This window comes from Astatotilapia calliptera, chromosome 12 (assembly GCF_900246225.1).
Source record: "Astatotilapia calliptera chromosome 12, fAstCal1.2, whole genome shotgun sequence".
NCBI lineage: Eukaryota > Metazoa > Chordata > Actinopteri > Cichliformes > Cichlidae > Astatotilapia > Astatotilapia calliptera.
This window is the reverse complement of record NC_039313.1, coordinates 29,942,081-29,955,376: the sequence shown is the minus strand read 5'-3', so window position 1 is coordinate 29,955,376 and position 13,296 is coordinate 29,942,081. Positions and strand designations below refer to the sequence as shown.

The following is a 13,296-nucleotide window of genomic DNA, read 5'->3' as shown; positions in this document are numbered from 1 at the left end:
TTACAGGTGATAAAACAAAGTTTTATCCAAGAAAACTTGAGTAAAGGTCTGACATGATCATGATCGTGCAATGCGCCCATTTCATAATAAAGCATAATTTTTTAATATAATTTGGATAATAACATATGGGTACTATTTATCTATGTATGCAGACGGTGTTGTTGCACGATGCTAGCAGACAGTGCATACATGCAACTACATAACCAAGTGGCTGACATAGTTCATCTGCGCAGTGTATGGCCTTGAAAGTCCCGAGGTCAAAATGGGATACGCCCCCAAGGTTGGATAAGAATGACCTGTGTGACTTCCAGATACCGGACGTAGTAGTTGAGAACAAGCAGAGGAAGGAGGCCGAAGCGATATATTTAGCTATACCAAAGTGATGGCAAATTCAACTGCAGAAGCTGAAGAAATACCAATATAGCTTATTTTAATGTTTTAAGTTATATCCTAAGAAATTGCCATTTAATCCTTGAGTCTAACATAGTAAACAAAATGTTTATTAGGAAAATACCTAATGTGAAGTGGAATGTAATACAAGCATTTTTTTTGTACCTCTACACGTCATGGTAATTCGTGTTTTCTGCGGAAGTTGACAGCATTGCCAATTAAAAAAATACCCACAACAACGCAACGTGCTCACAAAAAAAAGAAGAAAAAAAAACGCGCTGGTGGAGAGATGCGGGAAACTTCGGGAAGGAAGCCGTGAGTGCGTCACCGTCTCAAACCACCAACCAAGTGATGATAATGTGCCCGTTCGGGCCCGAGTTTGTTTACAGTTGGGCACGCGCAGCTAGCAAACACTATTGGTGTGCTAGCTTCACCTCAGCGCTGATACCCGGGCCAGCTATCCGCTGATGTTTTACGTCAAAACCGTGCCAGCCCTCAAACGGGCGAGGGCGGACATCCACTTTAAACGGTTAGTCTTAAACCGAGCAGTACGTTGCACCGTGACCTCCAGTTCGACGGCCCAGACGGAGCATGACGGTGTCAGAAGCCGCGGCGGGTCAGAGTGTCCCGGACTGTCTGGGAGAGGAGGGAGAAGGAGAGAAGGCACCGCCGCCGCCGCTGCTAATGAGATCTCCGTAGACTTTGAGCAGACCCGGGAGGCTTACAAGAGCAAAGACTCATTAGAGCTTCTCAGAAGTTTGGTGGTTTTCAAACTTTGTTCATATGACTTCCTGGTTGATAAGAACAAAGAGGTAATGAGGCGCTATCTCACCGCGCAGCCCGGCAATTTAACACGAAGTCTGTTTGTTAATGTGCCTTTAGGTGTTCAGATCACTTTCTAATTACAGTTTTTTAAAAATAAAGTTGAGCATAAATACTGAATTCTATGTGAAACGTTCGCATAACAAGCAAATGAGATGTCACAATCAAAGAAAACAGGTGTAAGCAAGTCACTGGACGATAAATTGTATAGTATAATACAATATTATATTATATACTATATAATACAATTTAATTGCTACTATGTTATTTTTTACTAATAGATATAGCATTGACAGTGATGTTGACAATTTCTTTTCAAACAATATGGGAATATTCCCATTTATGTCAGCCATAAGTAGCGTTGAAGGTAAACAAAAGTTCTGTCAGCTGATCAAATCTCAACCATAGGCTGTATGTAAAGTAATGCACTGTAGGCTATATATGTTCTCATATGAAGACAGGCCTAACAGTTTCCGCTCCACCCTTAAATGCAATGCACACCTCTCAAGTTGCAACCTGTTTTTCAGCTATCCAGTCCATGTTACATAACCTCAGCTGTCCTGTTATTGTAGTGTACTGTTAGCATACAGGCTGCTGTATAAATCTATCAGGGCACAAGGCAGTTTCCATTCATCTAAGACTTTTAAGCAAATGTGTTATATACATGGGAGTAGAGTGCATTAAAACACATCCAGCATGGCACACATATTTACATAATCAATGGGGACGATGTAAAAGACATGATGAAAGCCCAAAACATATTAGAATTACTAATCAGAAATGTAATGTATGTAATGTCCTTCCCTTTTTGCCCAGGTAATGGATCTGGCTAAGAAGATTCTAGGCCAGAAAACCTTTGACCAGTTCATGAAGATGACATTTTATGGTCAGTTTGTGGCTGGTGAGGACCACAATGACATCAAGCCACTGATTCAGAAGAACCACTCCTACGGCGTTGGCTCTGTCCTGGACTATAGTGTTGAGGAAGACATCAGTCAGGAGGAAGCGGAGCGGAAAGAAATGGAGTATGAAAATTCTATTGCTTTACTTAATAATACAATAGACTCAACCCCGTTACAGTGATAACCATTGTTGCCTCACAGAAGGAAGGTTTTGGGTTTTGACATGCTTGTTGCCTAACGTGCACATCTTTGGGCTCACGGTTTTTTTTTCCACTGTCCAAGGACATGCACCAGAGATGAATGTGTAATTCTAAATTGGTTGAAGGTTTGGAATGTGTTAGCATGGGTAATAGACTGGTGCCCTGTCCAGACTGTTCTTTGCTTCCTGCGCAGTGTCAGCTGGAATAGGCTCCAGCCCCCCCACACCTCACCTTTGTAATGTGTAATACCTTTGACCTTATCCAACCAGATGTGGTTGGATAAGGTCAAAGGTATTACACAGTGATGTACCAATATATTAGGCAGTATTTGCTTTGCCGACTGCCATCAGCTTATTAATTTTAAATGACCTTCAACTATTGCAGTGGCTGATATTTGCTGTGTCCTAATAATGTTCTAGTCTTAATTTCTTGGATCCCTTGTCCCTAATTTGTTTGTTTTCACACCTGTACTGCAGCCCTGAACGTTTATCAAAACCACCCAGTGGAGATGTATGTGAGAAAACAAGTGGTTGACGCAGCTGAATTGCACATTTAACAGTTTTTACCCTGCCAGCGCCCTGGTAAAATGTCGGTGTAATGTCTAATGCATCCATCTGAGAATAGAACAGACAATTGCTTACCCATGCAGCAGCTCTCACCTAAACCAAAGTGAGTAATTTCAGTTTTATGAACACTTCTGATTGGTATTATCTCCTGTTATGCTGTACAGGATGCAGGGCAATTGTGGACAGTGCCCTGACTTAACTTAACCTGGAATTCATTTGTGAGAACAGCTATAATGTGGTGAAGGAGGAAATAACTCAAAAAATTTATTTCTTGATAATGATTTTTTTCCCCTGTTGCACAAAATGGGGAATACAAAAAAAATCATCTATACCCTTTTTTTATTTACATATCAGTATTGACCTAGAATTTCACAATTGGTTCAGGCCCAAAATTGCATGCCATTACTGTCAAAGACACATTGAATTCAGGCTATGCTTGTCTGTATTACACATATTACAGATTAAAAAAACAACACAAAGCAAAAGCACATTTTTTTGCATTTTCTTGTAGTTTAATACCAAATATAGATGTGTTTTTATTTTAGCCAGGAGGTCGATCTTCTTTACACCATGAATTGTTGGCATACTTGTGGCTTTCTAGTGTGCAATTGGCTGGCTGAAGAGAATTTCTCACTTGCTAGGTATTGCCTCGTGCAGCTCGTGTGACGGGATTCCTAAGTGATCTGTGAGATGATGTAAACTTGGACAACAGTGCAAACCTTTTGCAAGCAGTATCTCTGTGGGCAATAGCAGGACTTTTACTTTAGTTTCAGCTTTGGGCATTCATGCATTATGAGTAATGCACGAGTGCCATTTTGGTCCCCTTTGGAGATGTTCCAGAGACAAATCAGTAGAGAAAAGGGAATATTTTGATTCCTTTTTCTTTGAAGTAAAAATGACAAATGTACTTGTCAGATATACTTAGCAAAAAAGTTAATATTGAGGAAAAAAGACTGACCTTTTCTAACTCTCAGAATTTCTCTAGTTTTATAAAGCTCAGATGTGATGAATAAATGGGGCTACCTCTAGTCAGGTATCTTATGGTTAAGTCTGTTGACATAGAGTAACAGCTGACAGTGATAACATCTTGAGCCAGACATAATTTTTTGTCATCCTATCACATTCTGTAAAGTGATAAAACTTCTAGGTAAGCTCTTTGCTATAAACTCCCTTTTATTTTAACTGCATATATTTTTTAGACCTCATCACTAGTAACAAGATGTCATGGCACAGCTTTGATATCCTTTGTGTTGGGGGATGCCTGCTTAGAAACATCAAGCGAGGTATCAAATCTGAGCCTAGAAAGATATTGTTTGCCAAACATACACCTTCAAACATTGAGACTGTAGGACAAGGCACATTAAGCCAGCTTGATCTGAGACAGCAGGTTTGACAAGTTCTCCAGTCATATGTCAAGATAGCAACAACATTAGTCAGTTTCTTCCAAAAGAAGGAAGATGCTGTATAAGGAACAGAAGCAAATCCTAGCTTGATGTTGAACGCATGATATTTACAGTGACAGCCTTTGGATGTGTAGACCATCTATACTAAAAATACATTCCCAGTTTTACACTTTAGATTTGACAAATGCACGCTTTTGAAGGCTTGCATGCTTTTTAAAGCAGCTGGGTGCCAGTGTTTTGTGCTGGCGATAAAATATATCCCAAATGTGACACAGAGAGCGTAACACAAATGTTATTTGACACAGACACTGTCCACTGAAGCTGTTTAATTCAATTTAATTTTTGGAGATTTGGCGTCTTATTTTTTAGGGCTGAAAATCAATCAATAGTATCTGAACGACAGCAAAAAAAAAAATCTAGGAAATAGTAAATCTCTCATTTTTAAGCATAAGCAGATTGTATATAAAACACTATCATGCAAGGGAAGGACAAAAGAAAAAAAACAACATTTAAAATAGTACACTTTTAGACCATGTCAGATGGACTCCATTGTAGATTTTGCTTTTAAAAAGAGTCCCTGTCAAAAGCAAGCAAAGTTAAAAGAATATGGCTCCCTTTAGTTTTCCTGGCTTTGAAGCCTCTTGATGTCTCTGATGTCCAGGATGCTTACTGTTTAGTCATCTGTTTGGTTACATGAGCTCCCCTGTGCCTTATGATGAGGGGGGAATAGGTCAAGTGTGGAGTGATGCTGCAACTCCCCTCTGCAGAGGGTGAGCAGCAGAAATTCAGCAAAGCATCAGTAAACACAATTGCAGCCTCGAGCATGCCACTGCCACAAGGCCACAATGTTCACAGAAAATAGTGCAAGTTTTCACATTTTTGAAGTTGCCTAAATTCATGACCATGATCTTTTATCCTTTCATATAACTTCTGTTTTAGCTCATGTGTGTCTGCTGCAGAGAAAGAGAACATAGGTAAGCTGCCTTATTTTTCCCCCTCATTTGTGGACAAACTGTACTGTGAGATGTAATCAAAAGTAATGATATGCAAATGTGTTTTTCACTCACAGGCAAGGACCACAGAGAGAGAAAATATCAAGCGCACAAACAATTCAGCGACCGCCGTGGGGGAGTGACCGGAGCCCGCACATATTTCTATGCTGACGAGGCCAAATGTGACCAACATATGGAAACCTTTATCAAATGCATCAAAGCGTCTGGTAGGCAAACACAGGAGAAGCCACACTTGTATGTGTTTGCATTGAAGTTGTAGTCTATGACACCAGACATCATTCTATCGTACCATCACACTGTTATCTTTAGTTTTTTGTCATTTCATTTATTTTAATGTTATGTGCCACTTGTAGGTGGGAGTTCAATGGATGGTTTTTCTGCCATCAAAATGACTGCACTAGGACGACCTCAGTTTCTGGTAGGCACTAAAGAGCGATGAAAAAGTCAGTGTAAGCTTTTAGTTTTGCTGAATGACACTACTTTCTTTCTACAAAAGCTCCAGTTCTCAGAGGTGCTGGTGAAATGGCGGCGGTTTTTCACCTTCCTAGCGTCACAGCAGGGTAAAGATGGCTTGGAGGCCTTAGAGCAGAGGCTGGAGCTTACACAACTGCAGGTAGTATTTTTTTTCTTTTTCCATGTTTTTCGCATTGATGAATTATGGTGATACTTGTGTAATATGTGCTAAACATGTCAGATAGGTTTTACATTTCCATAAATGCACAACTGGGATAATGCAAGACATGTTTTTAGTGTGTGTTGTGCAGAACTTTAAATCTCTGTATTCTCATAGGAGTTCATGACCAAACTGGGTGCAAATGGTGACTTCTATGGCTGGTTTACAGGAAGGAAAGAGGACTCGACAGGGTAAGCGAGACCGGACTTCTCAAATAGTTATAAAAGACGTGTTGACACAGAGAAATATTTCATTAGTTGTGAAGCAGTTTTGCAGAAGAAGTAATTCATGAAAAAAAATTGTATGGAAATTTTAAACTAATATTAATTTCAAAAAGTAAATTAAACTAAGGAAGATATTCTTAGTTCATGCATTTGATAATTTATTTTATACAATGTTTAATACTATAAAATACGATCCCTTTAATATATGTTACTACTTCTAAAAAATGGAAGAAATAATCATCACTTTCCTTTCTGCTAACCTGACAAAGTTCGGCAAGTAATAAAAGTAATGATTAATAATAAAAAGGGGGTAGCTATAAATATGTCTTTGACTTTAAAAACATAATTATCCACAAAGTGGCCAGTAAGACAAAAAAACAAAAAAAACAAAAAAGATTCTGGTAACAAAAAGATACTGGTAATAGTTTCACCAAAACCCTGTTCCTGTAATACTTTCCATCCTTTTTCCTGACAGATGCATTGACATGCTTGACTGGAACAGCCTAATAGATGACAGAACAAAGATATCGGATCTGCTTGTTGTTCCAAATGTAGAGGTCAGTAGCATAGAATCCTGAAAAAGAGAGATTTTTTTGTTGGGATACAATAGATTAAAGAAAACAGTTTTCAAAATTAAGAAACACTTAAAATATATTTCTACCATTACTCCTTGGAGACTACAATTGACTTAGATAATACTGCTCCAAGTTTGGCATGCTTTCAGGTTGTAGCAGGCAGGAGAGTTTTAAGTGTCAGCTGTGCCTGCTGAGCTAATTCTGACTTCTAAGCAATTCATTCAAATGTACTGTAGCTGCCATAGGCTGTTGTTATTGATCCAGTTATTTTTGTTCCCTGTTGTAATATGTTCATTTCAGAAGCAACTGGAAAAACTGAAGCAAAATTAGTAATTAATTGTGATGACATTTAAAATAAGGATTTCATTACTAAATGGTCATTTGCTCTCTGGCTGCTATAGTGAAAATGAAGTGCTTTTTGAAGTTTAAATGTTCTTATCTGAAGTTATTTTACTATAACCAGACCTTGAACACAATCAGCTCAATTACACTGCAAATAGTAAACAGCCATTTGGAGTTTTATTTACTTAAAAGTCTGCAACCTTTAACTGCAGATTTTCTGCATCATTCATTGGAATTTCTAGGGTGAATGACTTAGCCCTGGGTTAAGAAGAAGCCATAAAGTGGGAAGACTAATAGGTGTCATGCTGTGTGATATTTGGTTTATTAGTATCTCACAGTGGATTCTCTCCTGGGTTGTTTTCATAGCTAGGTAAGCTGGAGCCTCTGCTGGGGAAGTTCACTGTAGAGGAGGAGCAACAAATGAAGCGGATGTTACAGCGTGTAGATGTCTTGGCGAAGGTAATTACATACCAGCCACAAGGACTGATTACCATACATGAACATGCCCACACTTAGAGGCAATTTGCTGTTTAACTACTATGAATAAACACCTATAGATCAACTATATGCGATTAGTAAGATGTTTTTATGTGTATCGGTTAAATGAGATTTGTAAATCTTGTAAATATGATATAATTCCCATAAGTATATAGCTACTATAGTCTATAAAAGCTGCACTGGTATAATTATAATAATAATTAAAAAAATTACAGGGATTATTATTATTATTATTACTGTGTTTTAATGTCACAGTGTTAAGAATCACTGATTCTTTTGTTTCATTTATTTATTAAAAAATGTTCATTAATTCAACCTTGAAAACTATTTTAATGAAACTCTAGGATATTAGATGATATTACACCAAAATAATGAGATCTTTCATGTTTCAGCATGCCCTAGAGAGTGGTGTTCGTTTGATGGTGGATGCAGAGCAAACCTATTTCCAGCCAGCCATTAGCAGACTAACACTGGAGATGCAGAGGACCTACAACGGAGAAAAGCCTGTCATTTTCAACACCTATCAATGCTACCTAAAGGTCGGGCCTACAGCGGGCACAAAAACAGATCTTCAAAGCTGCAAACTTCTACTAATGCCTTGCTTATGCAAAATGTTTCTGTGGTGAATGGGAGGATTGTTATTGTCACTGAGTGATTAAATCCATGTTCTCAGCTCACAAGAAACCTCAAGTTTTGACAATGTGCTTCTTTAGGTTAGTAATATATTCAGTGTGTTTGAAATAGATCCAATGAACAGTTGTTGAAAATAGCTAAAAAACCCCAAACAAATAAAACCAAAACAGATGGAGATTCCTCTCTTTATTAATGAGATCCATTGACACAGCCGTTGTAATTTTTATCGAAGAAAACATGCTGTGACAGGTCCAAATGCCAGCATGTAAACAGATTTCTATTAGTCAGCCAAGCTGGGCTCGAAAGAGTGACGCGACAAAGACGAGAAAACAATAGTGGTGGAAATATGGTGATTTATTTTTTGTGTGTTTTTCCCAGCATTATTATTATCATTATGATATCAAAAGTGCATAGGTTCATAATAGGTTCATAATAGTTGTATTTTTAGAATATTATCTGTTGGTTACAACATAACTACAAGGTTTATTGTGAGTGTTTTATTTTTTATGTTGCTGGCATTTACAGTCATGAAAAAAGAAGAGCTTTGTGCAATCCTGTGAAAAACCAAATACTCCTCATAGTTCAATAGTTTATAGAGCCGCCTACAGGAAAAACTTGAAGTCATTATTTTCTGTAGGACTTCTGCAGTCTCTCAAATCATTTGGAGGAATTTTTAAACATTTCACTATGCGGTTGTTACTTTGGTTCACTAGTGGGCATTTGTTTAGGCACAGGTCTCGAGTTGATCGAGAGGTTAATACCTTGATTCTTATAAAATATTTTCTTTTGTCCTTTGGATCCAAGCTAACTAATGAGCTCATATCTAAAATCCTTCCGCATACGTAGAATACAAGGTGTCCAGGTCCTGTGGCTGCAAACCAAGCCCAAATCATCACCCTCGGCCCTGCCATTGTGCTGATATGCTGTGGTGCTATACATCATCTCCACATTGGATAGTTGTTTTGTTTTACAGAGTTTGTCTTCCATAGTTCTTTTTTTGTTTTTTTTTTACACGTCATTTTATTTATTATGTAAAGGTAGATAGGACAGGTAACCCAGATTAAGTTGACTAATCCTTCTGTAAAGATAATGCAGGTATATCATTGCACATTTCTACTTGTAATAAACATGGAAATGCGGTCAGCTCTGTATATAAAACATGTTTTAAAACTGGTACCTAAACTTAGAGGACTTGATTTTCATGATTCGGTGCTCCTCCTTTTTGTTCTGCAGGAGGCCTATGACAATGTAACTATGGATGTAGAATTGTCTCGACGTGAGGGTTGGCACTTTGCTGCCAAGCTGGTGCGTGGGGCCTACATGTATCAGGAGCGAGAAAGGGCCAAAGAGATTGGATATGAAGACCCTATTAACCCTGACTATGAGTCAACCAATAGGATGTACCACAGGTAAGAGCCAAGGCTTGTCAGTCTGTTTGTTCTGCATAAATCTACACATGTAGAGTTTGATTGCTGTTAGCCAAGCTCTCATTTATCATATTCAGAGAGGAACAGTCTGCTTACTGTAGTTTTTTTCATTTTTTTTTTTTTTTTTTAAATAACAGAATTAAACTGTCAACCTTTTAGGCACCGGTTAACACCACAAAGGACAGAGTCTTTTATTTGGAGTTACTGCAGTCTTGTTCTTATGGCAACAAGCTTTCGTCTCAAGAGTTTGAGAAGATTTTGATGGAATAATGTAATCAATGAAGAAAAAACTCAGGATGCTTAATTGGATACAGTATAACATGAGGTGGATTCAGAACATGCAGATGGTGATTATGAATATGTGTATTAATATAGCCTTACTAACAGAGAAACAAATGAACAGGGCCAGATTTCTGTTTACATACTGTGAATACTTGATGTTTATAGAGATTTTTTATGGAGTATAGGTTTGTAAAAGTAGTCCCACACCTTACAATAAATGTGATCTGCTGATGAAATTGATTTATTTCAATGTGCCATGAAACAGTGTAAGCACAATAGAATAAAAATGCATATTTTATAGTGAACAATATAAAAGAAGTTACTAATTCCTACTTGGAAGACAAACAAACCTATTATTATGACTACCTAAATTGTCCCTGTTGTGTGTCATGTATTTGTGCAAGGTGTTTGGACTATGTGTTGGATGAGATTGCACTCAACAGAAAAGCAAATGTAATGGTGGCTTCCCACAATGAAGACACAGTGAAACACACCTTAACAAGGCAAATTTTATGCTGTATCCAGTAACTTGAAACTTAAAACTATAATTCTTTCATACAAAATTGCATCTGTATAAACATGCTTATATTTTTATCCTCTCTCAATCAGAATGAATGAGCTGGGTCTCATTCCCACAGAAAACAAGGTATACTTTGGTCAGCTACTGGGCATGTGTGATCAAATCAGCTTCCCACTGGGTAAGAAAAGTACAGAAGCAGAAATACACAACCATGCAATGTCTAGGTACCAATCTGTCTTGTCATAAATAGTAAGAATAATTTTGACAGTGCCAGCCAGACAGGCCATACACCCTGTGATGCTTTCAACTCTGTCATAAGACCTTTAAGTTGCACAAACGTACCTCACAGGCCCCAAGGAGTGCACATGTAGAAGCCAGTCTGCATGACATATGAGCCAAGACACCTCAGTATTGAACAGTCCTCTTAACGAAGTGCCTCTGCTGGATCTCAGCGCTTTGTTTGTCAGTCAAAGCTAGACATAGTGGTGGCAGGCAGTTGTCTGTCAATGTGAGACTGAAGCTGACATGGCCTTGACCAGTATTGATGTAAAGAGACAGGCATGTGTTTCTTTGTTGCTTTTTTGAGGGATGGAGCTGCCAGCACTGCTTTTGAATCCTGAAACAATAAAGAAGTTGTTTCATAAAATAAAGCAGACTGGAGCTGAGACCCATATTATTTGTCCATCACTTACTGCACCAAATGTACCTTAGTTAGTTTTTATAATTCAGTTTTCAGATAAGCTGTTACTCAGGATGTGCTTGTCAGGGCAGAGTTTATTGTATCATGTTATAATGTTTTGGATGGATTAGTTAAAACAACATTTATTTCGACAGAGCTAAAGAGTTAAGCCCTGGCAAAGCAGTTTCACAGTGTGCGAGCCTAACTGACAGACGAGAGGAAATCTTCAAATAGAAATGCTGTAAACTGAGGATATCAGTGCAAATACTGCAGTCTCGTCTGATTACACAGATCGTAGCAAACATTCAGTGAGAGAAACCAATCAAGATGATGCTCATGCTGTGATTCTATAGAGTTTGTCCAATATAATCTGTAAAAAGTATACTCTCCTGTCATTTAAACTAGTCAGTCAAAATGATATTTTATGAAAAAGAATTTCATAATATTGACAAATAAAGAGAGAAATAGTTTTTGTCTACATTTATCAATCCCATTTTCTTTTGTTTCACTCCAGGCCAGGCAGGCTTCCCTGTCTATAAGTATGTTCCCTATGGACCAGTGAATGAGGTAATGCCCTACCTGTCTCGGAGAGCACAGGAGAACCGAGGCTTCATGAAGGGGGCCCAGAAGGAGAGGGAACTGCTTTGGAAAGAGCTGAAACGGAGACTTGCCTCTGGAGAGCTTCTTTACAAACCAGTGTACTGAAAAGAACAAAAGATTTAGTAAAGATTATTGAGGGTTTCTTTATCTGGTTCTTTGGTTAGTGTCCATCATCATAGCTGCCTGTGCTGTCTTTTTTAAGCACATCTCTTGTTTTAATCTATATTTTGAAGTTGTTTTTTTTTTTTTTTTTAACTGATGGACTATTTACATAGGTCACTAGTTTTTCTTTTTCCTACTAGTGTTTTTCAGCATTCTGCTCTTGCAGGATTTTATCCACCTTCACTCCATTCACTCCTTCTGTTCTGCACCTCTACATCCATAAGCATTTCTCATTTTGTTTTCCCACTGTCTGTAGAGCTCTAATATCCATCATATGGGCAACTTTACTGCTCCAGAAGGACTTCCTAAAATGTCAACAAGACTGGGCTGGGCATCTTTTTTTATTGCTCTATTTATTTTCAAGGAGAACGGGAATCATAAGAATAACATGCTTGATATAAATGTTAGCAAAGTAAACTATATAGGTATATCTACTGTATATGTGCTTCTCAGTACTGTATGTTTGTTTTTGAGGTTGCACTGACATTTTTAAAACAATACAAATGGCCTGCATTTGTATAGCGCTTTTCTAGTCCATAGGACCCCAAAGCGCTTTACACTACATTCAGTCATCCACCCATTCACACACACATTCACACACTGGCGATAGCAAGCTACATTGTAGCCACAGCTGCCCTGGGGCGCACTGACATAATACAAGTTTATGTGTCATGAAGAAGTATAACTGCCTCATCAAAGCACATCTCTCTTCTTCATCCTTGTTATTATATTCACTAGGAGAAGTTATATTTTTGCCCACAGTATGTGTTCTATACTCAGACTGAAAGTTTCCCCAATTTTGGTCAATTCATGTCCAAATCTTGATTTTAAATCCAACTCTTAACTTAATTCAGATCAATCCCAGATCTCTTAACCATCTGTCTGCTCAGTCTCATAAGTAATTGTTAAACATATAGTTTTTAATTCTTGATCAATCTTTTTGATGATGAGCTTTGTAACTGTAAAGCAAATACAATAATATCAACAATAATTTCATCCTATTAGTCTTAAAAGGTTGATTAAGTATTTTCTTGGCTTTATCACTGAAGTGTATCTCCGTTATAGTTTCCTACCTATTAATAGTTTTCTTCCCTTCCTGTGATTGTGGTTCTGTTTCTATGGTTAATAGGCCGAGTACTGATGCCATGCTGGTGGAGAAGTGAACGTTTAAATCTGGGTCTCTGTTATAGTGGAATTGTTGAGGCTCTTTCTCGTTGTTTGTGGCTTGTTGATGTGGGCACTTTGTCTTGTTTCTCCATTTTGACTGATCTACAGCATGCCCTTATCCATTTGGGGTGTCTATAAAGCAAGCTAAATCTGGTCTCAAGAGGCTGAAAGCCCCCTGAATCTGGCATTGATATCTGTTTTTCTGGTCTGTCTGACAG

At 38.0% G+C, this 13,296-nt stretch overlaps 1 protein-coding gene across 2 annotated transcripts; it reads left to right on the top strand.

The window, feature by feature from the left end:
• Nucleotides 1-329: 329 nt before the first annotated feature.
• On the top strand, nt 330-12,414 carry prodhb (proline dehydrogenase (oxidase) 1b). 2 transcript variants are annotated; one of them, XM_026188405.1, is made up of 14 exons: nt 331-1,202; nt 2,029-2,237; nt 5,223-5,257; nt 5,353-5,502; nt 5,650-5,714; nt 5,793-5,909; nt 6,087-6,160; nt 6,669-6,750; nt 7,477-7,569; nt 8,001-8,147; nt 9,475-9,650; nt 10,355-10,453; nt 10,560-10,648; nt 11,664-12,414. In XM_026188405.1, exons 1-14 carry the CDS (start codon nt 858-860, stop codon nt 11,852-11,854), a joined length of 1,872 nt encoding a protein of 623 aa, XP_026044190.1. In that variant the 5' UTR covers nt 331-857; the 3' UTR covers nt 11,855-12,414. The 2 variants fall into 2 exon arrangements, with proteins under 2 accessions (XP_026044192.1, XP_026044190.1); XM_026188407.1 differs by lacking the exon at nt 10,355-10,453 and having other exon boundaries at nt 330-1,202.
• Nucleotides 12,415-13,296: the final 882 nt, after the last annotated feature.